At 40.4% G+C, this 20,607-nt stretch overlaps 1 protein-coding gene across 5 annotated transcripts in view; it reads left to right on the forward strand.

Moving 5' to 3' along the window:
• ect2 (epithelial cell transforming 2) overlaps nucleotides 1-15,062 on the forward strand; it is a 91,491-nt gene extending 76,429 nt beyond the window's left edge. For 3 of the 5 annotated variants that reach the window (XM_038816139.1, XM_038816142.1, XM_038816141.1), the window contains 5 exons: nucleotides 1,062-1,216; nucleotides 2,090-2,197; nucleotides 6,573-6,716; nucleotides 11,130-11,295; nucleotides 13,675-15,062. In XM_038816139.1, coding sequence (XP_038672067.1) covers nucleotides 1,062-1,216; nucleotides 2,090-2,197; nucleotides 6,573-6,716; nucleotides 11,130-11,295; nucleotides 13,675-13,718 — 617 coding nt within the window. In that variant the 3' untranslated portion in view covers nucleotides 13,719-15,062. The remainder of the gene's footprint in view (nucleotides 1-1,061; nucleotides 1,217-2,089; nucleotides 2,198-6,572; nucleotides 6,717-11,129; nucleotides 11,296-13,674) is intronic. The other 2 variants (XM_038816140.1, XM_038816143.1) reach the window with 1 other exon arrangement.
• Nucleotides 15,063-20,607: the final 5,545 nt, after the last annotated feature.

Below are 20,607 nucleotides of genomic sequence, written 5' to 3' on the forward strand. Positions count from 1 at the left end.
GGCTCACGTAGCGATCGTTGTGGTGACACTTACAGTTCGATGGCTGGTGGCTCAACGGCTGGTGATGGAACTGGAGTCAGGATGCGATGTATCAGCAAAGCGATGAAGACAGCAGAGAGCCGGAGCCAAAACAACAACCATGTGCGGGGTCTACTTTTATAGGTCCCCCAAAGTCCGTGCCTCTTCGGGGCGGTTCTCTACCTGCCGTGTATCGATTGGGCCTTCTCCCAATCGATATTTTCCAAACCCCCCAATCTGAGGGTCGCTTCTCGATGGGTGGGGCGGTCTCTATGGGTCTTTGTGATGGATACTTATGGTGCCGTTTCGTCTGGGCGTCTACTCAAAAGTATCCATTCATACCTAAATGTTTCTATTGTGTGGGCCTGGATCTGGATCACCTCATTACTATGTAAATCGTTGTTGCCATTTGCACCTTTAGCTGAGATTCTGCACCTGGCCACAAACTGGTTTCTGTACGTGCAGAATGCTAATTATCCTTCTGCAAACTGCTTGTCCTTGCTAAGACTGTTTTCTCCCTGCAGCCTTGGCAGTTCTCCATTTTGTAGCCCAGTGTCCATCTTAGGTGGCTACAGTACTCAATTTAGCCTTGCAAGACTAGGGGGATTGTCAGTAATATATTTCTGCTTGGAATCTGGCAATCTTGTTAAAAAGTTTGGGATAGATATTGAGGCTTGTCTTGTGCTATGTCCTTAACTAAATAGTTTTAATACTCATGGGTTTAAAATGGATGATAATGACAAACGGGTGGTGGAAAATTACATTTGGTGGAATTTCCTAATATCAGACTGTTTGTTTTTGATTCTACTTGCTGCAATTGCAAAAGCCACATTTCAATCATATGACCGTGCTCCAGCTACATTGCACCTTTTCTACAATTTTAAAGATGTAAAGCATTACTTTTGCTCTTAGCAAAAAATCTAATTTGAATGTTGAGAACCTGTTAAATTTTCTCCCTAATATTTGCTTTCAATTGCAGGATATTCTTTAATAGTTATTTAATAGTTGTGAAATGCTAAACTAATTTACTCTGGTTGTATCAGATTGCCACAGTGCTTTTGCCCTGGTGGTACGACCTCCAACAGAGCAATCAAACCTACTTTTCAGTTTCCAATTAATAGTTGAAGAGCCCAAGAAGGATTACTGGTTAAGGCTGCTGTGTCGACATGTGGCAAACACAATTTGCAAAGCAGATTCAGTAAGTTGAAAGATTTTGATGGGAATCTATGGGGAAAATGATTCCTGAAGGCTTGATGGGAAGGGAAGAAGTTATTTAGTTTGTGTGTTTGAGCGAGTCTATCCAGTAATCATAGAATCATAAAATTTACAGTGCAGAAGGAGGACATTCGGCCCATCGACTGTACCAGCCCTGGGAAAGAACAACCGACCGAAGCCCACACCTCCACCCTATCTCGATAACCCAGTGACCCCGCCTCCCTTTTTTTTAGACACTAAGGGAAATTTAGCATAACCAATCCATCTAACCTGCACATCTTTGGACTTGTGGGAGGAAACTGGAGCACCCGAAGAAAACCCACACAGGCACGGGGAGAATGTGCAGATTCCACACAGACAGTGACCCAAGCTGGGAATCTGGAGCTGTGAAGTAACTGCTAACCACTGCTACTGTGCAGCCCCATTTAATACAATAGTTTCAGATTTGAAAGGATCTGTTTATGCCCCATGTTGGAACCATCAAAATAAGAAAGATTTGGAAAGCTGTTGGGCTGAGGGAGTTTCAGGCATAAGTTCTATTTTTTGAATTAACCCACAACTGGTTAAAGGACAAATTTGCATAGGGACAAACATATTAGGAGGTCAACATGTGTGTGAAAGAGTGGCTTCATTTTATGGGACACGTATACATTCCAAGCTTATCAGGATTTGAGGTTTTGATGCAGTGAAAAGTTTTTGTTTTACAGTGATGCTTCATTTCTTCCTTTAGCCTTTCGCCTTCAGCTGCCCCATGAAGCATGTTCCACACATCTCTGACCTATTCATAACAATTACTCACATTATGATCCACACCTACATGGGCTTGTTTTAAAGTAATTATTTTTTTCTCTTCAAGGAAAATATTATTTTTAATACTGACCCAGAATTTTTAGAAGTCAACACAAAAGACATGGATAGCACATTAAGCAGAGCATCAAGAGCATTTAAAAAAACCTCAAAGAAAGTAAGTCATTGGTTTCTTAAATTCTAAGCAAAAGTAAACAAATTAGATTAAAGGCTGGTAATTTAAATTGAAACCTGCTGCTTATAAGGGTGTGTTGAGTTGAATTAGTGATATCAATGGAGTCACTTTCAGTTGATATTAATTTGGCCCAAATTAGATTTGCTTTTTAAAAAAAAAAAAAGAAATACTACAACGATTGAAATGACAACATTGAAATGGTTTACCTTCAAAATGTTAACCTAAAGACCAGCTGTACATATATACCATTACAGCACTTTTTTTTTTGTTGCATTATTTAAAGTTGTTCTTGTATATTTGTCTTTGCATTTACTTTTGACTTTTTTTATATACTGGTCCTACCTGCTGAATTATTTTCCACCCCTTCCTCCTTCCTACCCTCCATGCTCCATTATCAAATAAGAGCACCTTGTTTTTGAGTATACTGTGTAATCCAACATAATAAGCACATGCATTAATTAAAAACATGCATTAATTAAAAGCAATGTGTATGTTGAACTTGTTAACACTCAAACTTTCGGAGAATCGCAGTTGCTATTATACAGATAATCTTGTCCGGTTGGCAAAGTTGAGAAACATTTTTGAAGAATTATGTCAGGTGGCAGATTTTAGTTTTTAACCTATTTTATCAATCAAGTTGAACATCCACATAATCGCTAGATAGTTGTTAACTGAATTACAGGCATAGCCAAAGAGTTTAATTAACTGCTTAAGATTGAACAATGTAGATCATAGAATTTACAGTGCAGAAGGAGGCCGTTCGGCCCATCGAGTCTGCACCGGCTCTTGGAAAGAGCCTACCCAAGACCACACCCCCCACCCTATCCCCATAACCCAGTAACCCCACCCAACACTAAGGGCAATTTAGCATGGCCAACCACCTATCCTGCACATCTTTGGACTGTGGGAGGAAACCGGAGCACCCGGAGGAAACCCACGCACACGCGGGGAGAAGTGCAGACTCCGCACAGACAGTGACCCAAGCCGGGAATCGAACCTGGGACCCAGGCGCTGTGAAGCAATTGTGCTAACCACTATGCTACCGTGATTATAATAAGTCCTTCAATTAAGAGTTGCAACTCTAAGCACCAATGTTTATTAACATGGTACCAATAAGGCTGGCGCTGATTAATTCCACGACATTGCTTTGTACTATAGTTTCAGATTGTAATATGCTGCTAGCGTTCAAGTATATGCTTGATTCAAATAAATCAACTGAATAAATAAAGCTTTAGAGTTGATGTCATATTCAACACATCTTTTTGTCAGGCTGACTATCAAGTCTCCACTAAATCTGTCTTATGCAGCTCAATTCAAGAGCTCTGCTCCTCCCAGCTCATTTTGTCTGAACTGGACAATGCCACAACTCTTACCTACTTCTGATTGAGTTAACCTTCCCTCTCTTTGTATATTGTCATGTAAATTCTCTATTCCTCCCTCCCCTGGACTGCTCCTGAAATCTTTACTCATACTTTGATACTCATGGTTTGCGGCCTCCCAAGCTTTATTCTACACAAATTTCAACTTTCATGTAACTCCTGTTACCAGAATCCCATCCCAACATTGCTGACCATCTTGCCTTCAAATTTCTTTGTCATAAAGTTATTATGGCACGGATGCATTTGGCCTTCTGCATTTATGCCCGCTCATTTGATCCCGTTCCATAGATTTCTTGCTGTGGCCCTGCAAGTTTATTTCCCTTAATTGTCTATCCAGATTACTTTTGAAATCTCTTATCATCTGTTTCCAGCACCCCCCCCCCCCCCCCCCCCCCCCATAGACAGCTGAATTCCAGGTCATTACCACTTTCTGCACTTCAAACAATTCTTACTCATTCCCTGCTGCTCAAAAGCTTAGTGGCATCCACTAGCCTTTGTATGATCAGCTAATGGGAACAGGATTTATTCATCTACCTGGCCAAAGCCATTCCTTTATCAATCTCTTGTTTTTCCCAAGAACACTATCAGGTTTTCCAACCTAACCTTGTAGCTAAAATTTCTCATTGTGGAACCATTCTGATAAATCTCTTTTGCACCTCTCATGTCCTTCCTGAAGTGTGGTGACCAGAACTGGACTTGATATTTTAGATTGACAAAGACAAGGAATGTAAATGGAGGTAAATAAGGCTAAGAAGGGTGCTGATAGTGGTACACGAAGAGATTAGAATGTGTGAATGGCAGAACAAAAGTGCAGTAAGAAGTCTTACAACACCAGGTTAAAGTCCAACATGTCTGTTTCAAACACTAGCTTTCGGAGCACTGCTCCTTACTCAGGTGAACAGAAGTGAGCAGTGTGTTAAAGGGCAACTAGGAACAGTTGGCCCAAGTGGGATGGGGGGAGGTAGAACAATGGTGAGGGGGTAAACAGATCAATGGAAGGAATTAAAACAAATTGACAGAAATAATAATGGGGTGAAGGTGGCGGAGAAAGTTCACATCTGAAGTTGTTGAAGAGTTGCCTCATTTGAATCAACTTCCGCCAACTTCAGCATGATTCCACCACCAAACACACTTTCCTCTCATTACCCCTGACACCGGATACTCTGGTCCACCCCTCCATCACCCCCAACACCTTACCCTCTTTCCATGGCCGCTTCCACGAAATCGCACCTGCCCCTTTACTATTCTCACCATCCCAGGCCCGAAACACACTTTTCAAGTGAGGCAGAGCTTCACGTGCCTCTCCTTCAATCTGGTAAACTGCATTTGCTGCTCCCAATGCAGTGTACTCTACATTGGAGAGACTAAACACAAACTGCGTGACTGCTTTACAGAACACCTTCAGTCCATCCGCTAGCAGGACCCAGACCTTCCTGTTGCTTGCCATTTCAACTCGCCATTCTACTCTCGTATCCATATGTCTGTCCTTGGCCTGCTGCAATGTTCCAGTGAAGCCCAGCACAAACTGGAGGAACAGCACCTTGTCTTTAAATTAGGCACATTGCAGCCTTCTGAACGTAACATTGAGTTCAACGAACTGTGAACTCTCTCCTCCTCCTTCACCTCATTTTTATTTCTTTCATTGATCTGTTTTCCCTCACCATTGTTTCTCTCTCCTTCGTGCGCCCCCCCCCCCCCCCCCCCCACCAACAACTTGGGCCATCTGTTCCTAGCTGCCCTTTATCACTACTCAGCTTTGTTTTGCCATTCACACATTCTAATCTCTTCATGTGCCACTATCAGCACCCTTCTTAGCCTTAATCAACCAATTTACTCCTTTTTTTCTTTCTGTCTGCAACCTCTTTGTCAATCTCCACCTATTGCGGGCCCATCCAACCCCAATGCTCCATGCCCACCCACTACAATATAAATCTGACCCCATTTCCAGTTCTCTCTCGCTTTGACAGTCATCCAGGCTCGACGTTAGCTCCCTTTTTCTCTCCAGATGCTGTCAGACCTGCTGAGACTGTCCAACATTTTCTGTTCTTGCTTCAAATTCCAGCATCTGCTTTTAACTTAATTTTCTAGTTGTGGTCTAAAGGTTCAGCACAACTTTGATGCTTTTGTACTCAATACCTTTAGTTATTGAAGCCCAAGATTCCATTTGCTATGAGAACCAACCTCAATATATTCTGCCACCTTCATGTACCTGAGTATGAACGCACAGTTCCCTCTGTTCCTGTATACTTTTCAGAACTGTCTCATTAAGTATATGCTGCCACTCCCTATCTCTTGTCAAGATACATCATCTCACTTCTGTTTATATACTTAGTTTTCTATCCTTAAGCCAATTTTTTTTATTCAAGCTGACCGATACTCCTGTCCCATGTTGCACTTTGTCAAATGCTCATCAACCTCTGTTACTTAAAAAATCAACTTAATTAGTCGACCATCTTTTTTTTTTAACCAACCTGTGTTTGTGTTCCATGATTAATTGAAACCTCTGCAAGTGCCTGTTATTTTTTCTCGCTGATTTTTAAATAAAACTGGATCCACCACTGCTGATAAATTAACTGTCCTGTAGTTACTAAGAATTTCCTTGTCCCCTTTCTTGAATAAAGGTGTCACAAATTACCACTCTCTGGTCCCCTGTCCCCTCCCATGCATCTAGGGAAGATTACCTTTACCAACCTGATCTTAACATTGGCCCACCCTACCATTCTCCAATATGCGCTTCCTATGCCTTGTTATTTTTCAGCTGCTTCCCTCACTCACTCGAGTTTGGTGCCTAAATCTTCATCCTTTGATCTATTCTCAAAATCCATCCACAAATGCTCCTGTCTCCTTAAAATTCACATTTCTAGCCATACTTAGTCATTCTGCAACGCTACTACTGCTTGGTGTCAATCTCTCCTACATCAAAGAATTTCAATGCGTGTTATTATGTTAATGATGCAACTTGCATTTTGTTTATCCAGGTGACAAGAGCATTCTCATTTACTAAAACACCGAAGAGAGTTCTGCAACGAGCATTAATGGCCCACAGTACCCCTGATACAAAGAGCCCGACAGGCAACCGAACGTACCTGGGTAGTCAATTAGCCAGTACTTCCTCATTAGCGGTAAGTGGAAGTGCAGATTCTCAGGTTAGCAGGTGTCTTTTTTTAAAATTACATTTTGATCGTGAAGTGCATTCATAGATGAAATCTTGGTCATGTTCTTCCTCAACTGTGTAGCTTATACAGGCAATTATCGAAACAAAAGTAAACCCTTGGATTTATTTTTAGATTGAACACTTTAGATGGTTTCTTTTAGAATAAAAAGTTAGGAAGAAAACTTAGATTAAAGATGAAACAAATAACCAAATTAGAAATCCACTAGAACTAACAGTTCAGCTTCGCAATAATAAATAAATACAGTTGGCAACAATTTTGTTTTGTATCCTAAATAAAGGGTCTTTTTTTTTTTAAAAAAGTCGGTGTTAATTGGAACAGTGAACCATGTGGGAAAAGTACCTTTTCCATATAACTGTCATTGCAATTCATTTCCGTTTTAAAAAAAAAAAGAAAGAAAATGTTGACCTAACTGCTTGGTTCTCAGGATCCATTGTTAACGTGAGGATTTTAGTAAAGCGTTCTTCCGATGATTTCTGTCACCTTTCACAGAAATTCCAGCAAGAAACCAATATCCAGTGTGTCTGGAATATTTTGCACGTGTCAATAGTCACAAAATCAAAATAGTTATAATGCAGAATGCCATTCTGCCATAATGTTCTCTCCAAGAAAAATTCATCTAGTGCCACTCCCCACCTTTTTCCTTGTAGCTATGCATTTTTTTTCTCTTCAAATAATTGTCAATCGCTTTTTTTTTTTGAAAGTCACTATTTAATCTGCCTCCACAACAATTTCAGGCAGTGTATTCCAGATCCTAGCCATTCGGTTCCTGACCTCATTACAACCATGGTTCCAACAAGACAAATAGCTGAATTACAGAGGTGAGGTGAGAGTGATGGGCCTCTATATGAAGGCATTATTTGAGTGAATGCGGTATCAAGGACTCCTAGCAATATTGAAGTCGATGGGGATTGGATTGTGGGTGGAAACTCTTCACTGGCACAAGAAAAATGGTGATTGCTGTTATCTAAGCCCCAGGTCATCGTTGCAGGAGCTCCTCAGGGTAATGTCCTGGGCCCAACCATCTTCAGTGGCTTCATCAATAACCTCCATCATAAGATCAGAAGTGGGAATGTTCACAAAGTATCATTTGTGACTTGTCCTCCTATACTGATTCAAGACCTGGACACTTTGACACTTGACTGTTAAGTGGTAAATGTGATGCTAATATTACAAGTGCCAGCAATGGCCATCTCGAACAAGATGGAATCTAACCATCTCCTCTTGACATTGATGTTACCATTGTTGAACCCCCAATGTTGATGAGCTGGGGTTACCGTTGACCAGAAACTGGACTGCACAAGCCATATAAATATTGTGGCTACAAGAGCAGCTTAGAGGCTGGGAGTCCTGTGGTGAATAACCTTCCTTGTGTCTCTCTCTAAAGTCTGTTCACCATCTATAAGGCACAAGTCAGGAATGTGATGGCATACCCTCAATTGCCTGGATGCTTGCAACAGCACTCAAAGCCTGACACCATCCAGGATAAAACAACCCATGTGATTTGCACCCCATTCACCACCTTAAACTTTCATGCCACCTACAACGTGTGTGTGTGTGCAGGGACAGCAGTGTGGACCATGTACAAGATGCTCTGCAGCAACTCACCAAGGCTCTTTGACAGGATCTTCCAAATTCAGAATCTCTATCGCCAAGATGGACAAGGGCAGTAGACACAAGTGAACACCATCCTCCACATCATATCATTCTGACTTGGAAATATATCATCGTTCCTTCAATCTTACTGGAAATCCTGTAACTCTCTTTTAACTGCACTGTGGGTGTGGTTGCACCAGATGGACTGCAGCAGTGTGGTAGATGCCCACCATCTACTCAAAGGCAAATAAGGGTGGGCAACAAATGCTGGTCATGCCAGCAATACCCACATAGAATAATTTAAATTTATTTTAGGTGAAAATATGTTGCTTATGTTGCATTTGAGCTGGGATAAAGCACTGATTGCTGAAGCTATTTGAGATAAGATAACATTTGCTCAAGAAGCTTATTTATTGGCTTTGTATTTCATTTTACCCCGAAGCAATTAAGGGGCAGCAGGGTAGCATGGTGGTTAGCATAAATGCTTCACAGCTCCAGGGTCCCAGGTTCGATTCCCGGCTGGGTCACTGTCTGTGTGGAGTCTGCACGTCCTCCCCCTGTGTGCGTGGGTTTCCTCCGGGTGCTCCGGTTTCCTCCCACAGTCCAAAGATGTGCGGGTTAGGTGGATTGGCCATGCTAAATTGCCCGTAGTGTCCTAATAAAAGTAAGGTTAATGGGGGGGGGGTTGTTGGGTTACGGGTATAGGGTGGATACGTGGGTTTGAGTAGGGTGATCATGGCTCGGCACAACATTGAGGGCCGAAGGGCCTGTTCTGTGCTGTACTGTTCTATGTTCTAATTTGGCGATGTGCTGAAGATGTTATGTGGAAAGCTGAGTGATTTAGTGTATTGGGGCTTCGGGTTAAATTGAGGGCAGGTTGCTTGTATTCTGAATAGTGATTTGATCATGGTGATTAAAATGTTTTATGGAGTCAAGAAGATGGATAAATAAATTCCTTTGGGGAATTGTGAATGAGGAGAATAATCTTAAAATCAAAGGTATATCATTTGGGAGGGAAATCAGGAAGCATTTTTTCAGATATTAATTACCAGAAACCTGGAATTTTCTCAAAAGGCACTCTGATTGCTTGGATAATTGAAGCTTTCATGACTCTGATCACTTTCTGTTGGTCAAGGTGATCCCCCATTCAATCAGAAATTGGCTTATTGATAAAAATGTGCATTGACACTCATTGAGCAATATTAAACATGGAATTTAGATCAATGGTTGCATTTCTTCTACCCACTTAACCCTATTGTTCCAGCCTAACTATATTCTTTGAAGAACTCTGTAAATATTCATGCATTCCCTTTTTTAATTGTCATTATAGGTTACACAATTGCTGGAAGTACATTCCATATTCAACCCTCTGCAATTTAAGTAAATACATTCTCCTAACCTCCCTTAATTCTTTTAATAACTTTATGCCCATACTACTCACTGACCAGTAGAAATAGTTTTCACAATTTATCTTATGAAGACCATTCATAATTTTAACCACTTTTTATTGGTTGCCTCTTTTTTTTCTGTTTAATCCCTTCCAATTTCATAAAATATTGCCCCCACTCATCTTCATAGATTGTTTTCTTTGTCATCTCCCCATGCCCCCTTAGCCTTGTAAACCTTCTGCAACTTGGAACTGCAGGCACTTTCCCGCCATCATGATAATGAACATGGCCTTCAAGGAAAGCAAGATTAAAAATTAAACATCTCAAAGGCATTCCTAAGATTTTTTCTCAGAAGATGCAATTAGGCTAAAATTCCTAAATTTGGTCCCTGAGACCCAGAATGCGATGCAATGACAATATAATTTAACATTTAATTACTGCAAATCAGTCACTCAGCAAACAGTACTGAAGTTCCTTTGCTTGAATAGTGCTGCCATTCTCCTTTACAAATAAAACTGCCAATCTTCCAATCACAAAATTGTGAATATTCAAAGAATTATCTGTGTACCTGTTTCAAAGGAATCTCTAAAGTACTCAACAATTATTTTTTTAAATAAATTTAGCGTACCCAATTATTTTTTCCAATTAAGGGGTAATTTAGTGTGGCCAATCTGCCTATCCTGCACATATTTTTGGGTTGTGGGGGCGAAACCCACGCAGACACGGGGAGAATGTGCAAACTCCACACGGACAGTGACCCAGGGCCAGAATTCGAACCCGGGTCCTCAGTGCCGTAGGCAACAATGCTAACCACTGTGCCACCGTGCTGCCCTAGTACTCAACAATTCTGATCCTGGTGCTTGGAAGTAAACTCCCTTCTGGTTACTTTTCATATTTTTCAGATTAGCAACTGCAAGAGCTTAACTGATGACTGTCCTGACCTGATTTTATTTCCCACTTAGATTTATCTTCAGTGGGTTCATCTTTTACATTTGATTTGTTCCAATTTTAAGCCTTATCGATTCATATCCCATTCTTTTGTTGTTGTTGTTCTGTAACTTTCTGCCTTATTCAATTGCTTTCTTTCTTCAACCCCTCAATTTCAAGTGTCTTGGCTTTATGGTACCCCAGCTGGCATTGGATTGTACTTGAGCCCCACAGTCATAGCACCTGGTCATAGAAGTCATCATGATCCACCAAATAAATGTTAGTGTTGTCTTCCCAATTCTGCCATATTTAATATTTAAGGTATCAAGTAAAAAGTGCTTATTTCTCACACTTAAATTCTCCTTGAAAGCCCATTTAGTTTTGAACAATATTCCATTTCTTTCCCATTTTACCTGCTTACCATAATATTTAGTCGTCTTCCCATGTCTAGATTTCTCGTTCTTCATCCACACTTGGTCTGAATGGCTCAATGATGTCAGCAAGCTATGTAACTGTGCAGCGTTCTAACTCCTTGGACGGTGCACCTGGTGGCCTCAGACCTCGAAATATTCTGCGTTCACCCTCACCAAGTCAGCCCTCTATCCATCTTATCGACAGTGAGTCTCACCATAGCTTTCATGCTTCAATGAACTTCCAAAGCTCACCCAATTCTTTTTCCAACTCTGGCATTAATGTTGGTGGCGATCTTCTTGGTGACCACATATGATGTCATTTGTAAAGCTGATGTTTGAAAGCTGTACGAAGACCATCATTTTTCTGTGTTTGGCTTTGCATTTACACTCTTGGTGTGAGATTGTACGGTTTGGTTCTAATACTAATTTGGGCAAGAGGAAATTTTATCCGTGTTACTAACCTTTTCACTTGAGGTGTGTCAATTGAACTGTTAATTTCTGCAAGGGGAAATTGCACAAGTTTTTAATGTCTTCACAGAACTGCAATCAATTCATTTCAAATGGAGCTGGCTTAAATATTTTAGAGTATTAAAATGATACATATGCAATATAGCTTGAGCACAAACCCATATTGCAATACTGCATGTTGCTAACAGCAAAACGTCGGATATAAACTTTGAAATATGATCACTGGATATTTTTAATGCTTTTTATTATGTCTTGTAATTTGCAAGATAATTACTTTCTTTAGTATATGCACCAAGAAAGATGTACATCTTTTTAAATTATTTTATTTTGTGTCTGCAACTGATGCTCACTTATTGTGATCCATTCAAGCTAATTTAACTTCAAGTGTTAATTTTGTATACAAGATATTTGCACTTGTTCCTGCCATTTTCAGAAAACTTGAGTCCCAAAAATTATATCCAATTTTAATTCTAATGGTTAGAAATTTTAATTTTGTTTGTCTATGCTAGTACAGCAATGAATTCATTACATTTAATTCTGTGGAGTTTGTTAAAATTTGCAGGTATTTTTTTTAACCCCCATTCTTTTTTTAAAAATATCTGCTGATCATAAATGTTCAAATTGAGTACGTCGATTTTCTAAAGTTCTTGGGGTCGATAGCTTCCGGATAAGCTAAGAAAAGACTGACTACACAAAACAAATTTTGTGTCATGAGTTTTATGCAGCCGTATTTTGTTTTGCTCCTGTAATAGAATTTTTTTCAGTAGAATGTAATTGCAACTTGTTCTATTTGTGTCTAACAAAACTATTTTGATAATTAAAGCCCAAGTTAAAGAAGGTCCTGCTCCTTCTGTAAACCAGCAAGGATCATTGGAAGCCATGGAAATAAAACCAGTAACTAAGATAAAAACAAAATGCTCAGCAGATCTGGTAGCATCTGGTGGAGAGAGAAAAGGAGTTAACTTTAAAGTCTATGACTTTTCGAAGCTCCTTTTGGGGTCATGCGGACTTGAAAAGTTAACTGTTTCTTCCTCCACCAATTTTGCCAGATCTGCTGAGTTTTTCAGCAGTTTGTGTTCTTTCAGATTTCCAGTGTCTGCGGTATTTTGATTTCATAGTAGCGAAAATGGTTGAATCAAGGTGCTATAAATTTTATCAGGGATTTGGGCTTACCTAGAAGAGGTTGTCTATGATACAAAAATGGCGAACATACTTGAAATGTAACAATTAACTGAACCACAGATGTAGCTGTGAGATTGTAGAATTTTAGCAGGTTTATGCTATCGCGGTAGACCAGCAATCAATAAAGTCAAAAGAATGCTGTACTCTATGGTCAGAAAAGTCTAAAATAAAATATATCATGCTCACATGCAGTGCTGTGGTCACACATCTGAATATATCACCAACTGAGACAAATAGTGGAGAAGAAATACTTATATTGATTCATAGTCTCTGAAGACTGAGTGATGAGGAAAAATCAGGAACAAGAGATTTCCAGTTTAAGTTGCCCTTTGAACAATATAACAGTGGTTTTGATCAGATGATTATACTTAAACGGAACCAAAATTTTAAGGACAAAATGATGTGAATTCAAATGAACACAGGAGATTTAGGATTGATTTTTCAGGAAGTTTTTTCACAACTTGATTGCCATGTGGAATGGACATCAAATAGTGGAGGGGCAAGAAAAAAATGGAAGAAGCAGTTTGCTGTGAGTGGGGGCACACCGAGGTCTTTCTAGATGGATGAACTAAATTGTCTTTTCAGCAGCATATGTTTGTGTTGGGTGTTGGAAGCAGAATAAAAAACTTTTCATTTAACCTACATATAAACCTGAACTGAGAGCCTGATACTGGTGTTGGGTGCAAATGTAGATGATGGGGAATGTATTAAATTTCCTAGCACCAAAATTCTCACTAAGAAAATACATGTTTCATAGGAAATATATTTGCAGCTTAATTTGCAATTTTGCTAATTTTAATGAATGTACTCAATGAAATTAGAAATACTGGGACCAACTTGGGATGGAAAAGGTGTTGAATTAATCATGGGAATTGGTTATTTTTTGAAACATTATATTGCAGAAATGTACACTGATCTTTCTGTTTTACACAGGGAGTACAATCCCCTTCATTGGTGAGTCTACCAGCAATGTTTGAAAAAAAATACCACACTTTCAGTCGATCAACAACTCATTTGATATAGAATCTGCACTTTGGGGAATCCATGAGATTTTTTTGATCAGCTACAATCATTGTGAATGTTGAAATGATATGATACCAAATGGAATTTCATTTAAGCATACAAAAATTTAAAGGAAAGATAATGCAACTGTTTTTTTGGATTTTTTTTTTCTTTTAACCATGTTCCAACTTCATAATGCTATGTTACCTGGTTGAACACTGTAATTGAAAAATGTATTTTGATTGCTGTTTTCCTGCTTCAGTTTGTACATTTTTGTACAAATTTATTTATTACACTACTTTTTGTCCTTCTATTCAGATGTGTTTGTGTCTAACTGACAGGATCAACCTTTTTGGGGGCCATTTTAACTTAGCTTGTTGGACAAATCACAAGGGATGGGATGGAATGTTGGTTTTGCTTCCAGCCCCAATAATTCTCCGTTGACATTAATAGAGAATAATTGGGATGGGTGTAAGAGCAGAGGTGCACCTACTCCTGTCAGTTTCCCAATGATGCGATTAGGTTAAAATTGCCCCATAAAAGTGTCGCTGCTAGGTAATTCATTGAAACCCGAAGTCTCCAAGACAGGAAAAAGACAGCATCTTTATTTTTAATGCTGATAGGATTGTTACATTTTTAATTTCTGATGTACAATTTGCGTATCCCTAAACCATATTTGATTCAATTTTTCTCAATTAAATGAAATATTTTAAAGGAAGGAGAATGAACAGGTGGTCTTCTGGCCAACATATTGGGTCACTGTCTTTTTTAAATACTGCAGGAGACAATCGTTCAAATTTTTCCCGAAGCTTTATATAAGGGTTGAATTAAGGTTCTGATTATGTTTCTAATTATATAAAATGTATTTAAAAACAAGTTATTTAATCAATAACTATGTATAATTCTAAAAATATAACAGATTTCTTGATAGACGTTATTAAAAAAATAAGCAACATTTATAGAATCTCATTTTCTATGTGTTAAACCTTGACTTTTGTAGAATTAACTTTGCAATGGTGTTTTGTAGATTTAAATGTTTCTATAATTTGAATATTTTGCTAACTAGATATCCATGTGATGAGTCACTTTAGTTCAGGAATACAACTGTGTACAGATACTTCCTTGTGAAGAAAAATATTATTGTCTTATTGTGTTTTACATTTCATATACTGGATTACTCTTATGCATTCTCTAGTCTGCAAGTTAGTCATCTCAGCTGCTACGTGAAGGATATATTGCATTTTTGTGTACATAACTTTTTTAAAAGTGTAGTTCCATATAAACCTGATGCCTGGATGTAAATAAACTTTTTGAAAAAATAGTTTGTGCTTCATTGCATTAATACTAAAAGGCAGAAATATTCTTGAAAATCTTTTAAACATTAACATTTCAATTTTTGAAACTGCATTATGCAGAAATATAGACATCTGCTGAATCACCCTTTTACTAAAGGCTGATATAGAATTGAAGGCATTACACATTTGTTTGGTGTTTTACTTTTGAATTATAATTTGCAGCATTTTTTTCAGGATGATGGAGAGATGGCAAAAGAGTGAAGAAAATATCCTCAGTAAAAGTTGGGTTATTTGCAACAGAAGTTACAATTGTTAACTTTTGGTTAAACAAAACCAAAAATTAATTCACACTTGCATGATTGTCTAAACCCCAAAAGAAAAGTTTTTAAAGAAGAAAGGCAAGTGCATATAATCTGTTTTACGGATGGTTTTCGTTTAGTGTTTTATTGCTGAGCAGTTTTGATATGGTTTACGTAATAAAACTGATCTTTCAGAGGTTCTAATGTGCAACTTGTTTGTCACCTGGTTTTAGACCATAAGACATAGGAGCAGAATTAGGCAACTCGGCCCATTGAGTGCTCCGCCATTCAATCATGGCCGATATTTTTCAGCATCCCCGTTCACCTGTCTTCTCCCCATAACCCCTGATCCCCTTATTAATCAAGAACCTATCTATCTCTGTCTTCAAGACACTCAGTGATTTGGATTCCACAGCCTTCTGTGGCAAAGAGTTGCACAGATTCACCACCCTCTGGCTGAAGAAATTCCTTCTCATCTCTGTTTTAAAGGATCATCCCTTCAGTTTGAGATTGTGCCCTCTGGTTCTAGTTTTTCCTGCACATCCCTGCTCTTGTGTTCTAGCCCTCTCGACGTGAATGCTAACATTGCATTTCCTTTCCTAGCTGCCGACTGAACCTGCACGTTAACCTTGAGAGAATCTTGAACAAGGACTCCCAAGTTCCTTTGTGCTTCTGATTTCCTAAGCATTTCCCAATTTAGAAAATAGTCTATACCTCCAGTCCTCCTTCCACAGTACACTTTCACATTGTATTCCATCTGCCACTTCATCGCCGACTCTCCGAGCCTGTCCAAGTCCTCAATATGACCTGTCCCTCTACATATCTTTGTATCACCTGCAAGCATAGAAACAGTGCCTTCCGTTCCTTCTTCCAAATCATTAATGTATATTGTGAAAAGTTGTGGTCCCAGCGCCAACCCCTGAGGCACACCACTAGTCACCGGCTGCCATCCTGAAAAAGACCCCTTTATCCCCACTCTCTGTCTTCTGCCAGTCAGCCAATCCTCTATCCATGTCAGGATCTTGCCCTTAACACCATGGGCTATTGACTTATTTAACAGTCTCCTATGTGGCACCTTGTCAAAGGCCTTCTGGATATCTAACTAAATCACATCCACTGGTTCTCCTTTGTCTAACTTCCTAGTTATCTCCTCAAGGGCTGCAAGGTAGCACAGTGGTTAGCACTGTTGCTTCACAGCGCCAGGGTCCCAGGTTTGATTCCCGGCTTGGGTCACTATGCGGAGTCTGAACGTTCTCCCTGTGTCGGCGTGGGTTTCCTCCGGATACTCCGGTTTCCTCCCATAAGTCCCGAAAGACTATTGATGGAAAGGGATAGGTATATACTGCAGAGCAAGAGTTATATCTGGGGGAAAGGCAATTATGATGCGATGAGGCAAGACTTAGGATGCATGGGATGGAGAGGAAAATTGCAGGGGATGGGCACAATGGAAATGTGGAGCTTGTTCAAGGAACAGCTATTGCATATCCTTGATAAGTATATACATGTCAGGCAGGGAGGAAGTGGTTGAGCGAGGGAACCGTGGTTTACTAAAGCAGTTGAAACACTTGTCGAGGAAGAAGGAGGCTTATGTAAAGATGAGACGTGAAGGTTCAGTTAGGGCGCTCGAGAGTTACAAGTTAGCTAGGAAGGACCTAAAGAGAGAGCTAAGAAGAGCCAGGAGGGGACATGAGAAGTCTTTGGCAGGTAGGATCAAGGATAACCCTAAAGCTTTCTCCAGATATGTCAGGAATAAAAGACTGACTAGGGTAACAGTAGGGCCAGTCAAGGACAGTAGTGGGAAGTTGTGCGTGGAGTCCGAGGAGATAATAGAAGTTCTAAATGAATATTTTTCATCAGTATTCACACAGGAAAAAGACACAGTTGTCGAGGAGAATACTGAGATACAGGCTACTAGACTAGAAGGGCTTGAGGTTCATAAGGAGGAGGTGTTAGCAATTCTGGAAAGTGTGAAAATAGATAAATCCCCTGGGCCGGATGGGATTTATCCTAGGATTCTCTGGGAAGTTAGGGAGGAGATTGCTGGGCCTTTGACTTTGATCTTTAAGTCATCTTTGTCTACAGGAATAGTGCCAGAAGACTGGAGGATGGCAAATGTTGTCCCCTTGTTCAAGAAGGGGAGTAGAGACAACCCCGGTAACTAGACCAGTGAGCCTTACTTCTGTTGTGGGCAAAGTCTTGGAAAGGTTTATAAGAGATAGGATGTATAATCATCTAGAAAGGAATAATTTGATTAGAGATAGTCAACACGGTTTTGTGAAGGGTAGGTCATGCCTCACAAACCTTATTGAGTTCTTTGAGAAGGTGACCAAACAGGTGGATGAGGGTAAAGCAATTGATGTGGTGCATATAAATTTCAGTAAAGCGTTTGATAAGGTTCCCCACGGTAGGCTATTGCAGAAAATACGGAGGCATGGGATTCGGGGTGATTTAGCAGTTTGGATCAGAAATTGGCTAGCTGGAAGAAGACAAAGGGTGGTGGTTGATGGGAAATGTTCAGACTGGTGTCCAGTTACTAGTGGTGTACCACAAGGATCTGTTTTGGGGCCACTGCTTTTTGTCATTTTTATAAATGACCTGGAGGAGGGCATAGAAGGATGGGTGAGTAAATTTGCAGATGACACAAGTCGGTGGAGTTGTGGACAGTGTGGAAGGATGTTACAAATTACAGAGGGACATAGATATGCTGCAGCGCTGGGCTGAGAGGTGGCAAATGGAGTTTAATGCAGAAAAGTGTGAAGTGATTCATTTTGGAAGGAATAACAGGAAGACAGAGTACTGGGCTAATGGGAAGAGTCTTGGTAGTGTGGATGAGCAGAGAGATCTCGGTGTCCATGTCCATAGATCCCTGAAAGTTGCTACCCAGGTTGAGAGGGTTGTTAAGAAGGCGTACGGTGCGTTAGGTTTTATTGGTAGAGGGATTGAGTTTCGGAGCCACGAGGTCATGTTGCAGCTGTACAAAACTCTGGTGCGGCCGCATTTGGAGTATTGCGTGCAATTCTGGTCGCCGCATTGGAAAGGGTGCAGAGGAGATTTATCAGAATGTTGCCTGGTATGGAGGGAAGATCTTATGAGGGAAGGCTGAGGGACTTGAGGCTGTTTTCGTTAAAGAGAAGAAGGTTAAGAGGTGACTTAATTGAGGCATACAAGATGATCAGAGGATTAGATGGGGGAGACAGTGAGAGCCTTTTTCCTCGGATGGTGATGTCTAGCACAATGAAATGAAAATCGCTTATTGTCACGAGTAGACTTCAATGAAGTTACTGTGAAAAGCCCCTAGTCGCCACATTCCGGCGCCTGTTCGGGGAGGCTGTTACGGGAATCGAACCGTGCTGCTGGCCTGCTTTCAAAGCCAGCGATTTAGCCCAGTGTGCTAAACAGCCCACTGTTTAGATGGGACATAGCTTTAAATTGAGAGGAGATAGATACAGGACAGATGTCAGAGGTAGGTTCTTTACTCCGAGTAGTAAAGGCGTGGAAGGCCCTGCCTGCAACAGTAGTGGACTCGCCAACACTAAGGGCATTCAAATGGTCAGTGGATAGACATATGGACGATAAGGGAATAGTGTAGATGGGCTTTAGAGTGGTTTCACAGGTCGGTGCAACCACGAGGGCCGAAGGGCCTGTACTGCGCTGTTATGTTCTATGACGTGCTGTTGGGTGAATTGGACATTTGGAATTCTCCCTGTGTACCCGAACTGGCGCTGAAATGTGACGACTAGAGGCTTTTCACAGTAACATCATTGCCATGTTAATGTAAGCCTACTTGTGACAATAACGATTATTATTATCAAATAATTCTAAAACAGATTTGTCAGACAGACCTCCCCTTGGCAAAGCTGTGCTGACTCAGTCCTATTTTATCATGCACTTCCAAGTACTCTGCAATCTCATCTTTAATCTAGATTCTTACCAATAACTGAAGTCCGGCTATTTGGCCTATAATTTTGGTCTTCTGCCTCTTCCCTTCTTAAACAGCAGTGTTACATTAGCCACTTTCCAGTTCTCTGGGACCTTTCCTGCCTCCAATGATTCTTGAAAGATCACCACCAATGCCTCCACAATCTCCTCCGCTATCTCTTTTTTTTAGAACTCTGTAGTGTAGTCCATCCAGGTGATTTATCCACCTTCAGACCTGTTTCCCCAGAACCTTCTTGGTGATGGCTATTGCACTCACCTCTGCCCCTGATTCTCCTGGAGCTCTGGCATCCCACTGGTGTCTTCCACTGTGAAGACTGATGCAAAGTAACTATTCAGTTCCTCTGCCATTTCTTTGATTCTTATTACTTCACCACCCACATTTTCCAGTGGTCCAATGTCTATTTTTGCCCCTCTTACCTTCTTATATATTGGGAAAAAAACTCTTCCTATCTTTTATGTTACTAACTAGCTGACACTCATATTTCATCTTCCCCTTTTTGCTTTTTTAGTTGTCCTCTACTTGCTTTTAAAGGCTTCTCAAACTATGGCTTCCCACTAATCCTCACCACTTTGTGTGCTTTTTCTTTTGCTTTTATCCTGTCCTTGACTTCCCTTGTCAGCCATGGATGCCTCGTTCTCCCCCTTTGCATGTTTCCTTCTCCTTGGGATGGATTTCTGTTGTGCCTCCCAAATAACCCTAAAAAACTCCTGCCATTGCTGTTCCACGGTCTTCCCTGCTTGGTTCCCCTTTGCAATCAGCTTTGGCCAGCTCCTCCCTTATGTCTTTCTAGTTACTTTTATTTAATTGTAATACTGTTACATGAGTCCAGCTTCTCCCTCTCAAACTGCAAGGTAAATTCTGAAACTGAAGGGTAAATTCTATCATATTGTGGTCACTGATTCTTAAGTGTTCCTTCACCTTAAGTACCTGAATCAAGTCTGCCTCATTACACATCACCAAATCCAGAATTGCCTATTCCCTAGTAGGCTCTGTGACAAGCTGCTCCAAACAAAAATCTCTTAGACATTCCACAAATTCCTTTTCTTGTGATCCACTATCGACCTGATTTTCCCAGTCCATCGGCATATTGAAGTCCCCCATGATTATTGGATCATGGTATCCTATCATAGAATTTACAGTGCAGAAGGAGGCCATTCTGGATAGAACACCCCACTTTAGCCCACGTGTCCACCCGATCCCTGTAACCCATCAACCCCACCTAACCATTTTGGACACTAAAGGGCAATTTATCATGGCCAATTCACCTAACCAGCACATCTTTGGACTGTGGAAGGAAACCGGAGCATCCAGAGGAAACCCATGCAGGCAT

The sequence above is a fragment of the Scyliorhinus canicula genome, chromosome 13 (assembly GCF_902713615.1).
Source record: "Scyliorhinus canicula chromosome 13, sScyCan1.1, whole genome shotgun sequence".
In the NCBI taxonomy this organism is placed as follows: Eukaryota; Metazoa; Chordata; class Chondrichthyes; order Carcharhiniformes; family Scyliorhinidae; genus Scyliorhinus; species Scyliorhinus canicula.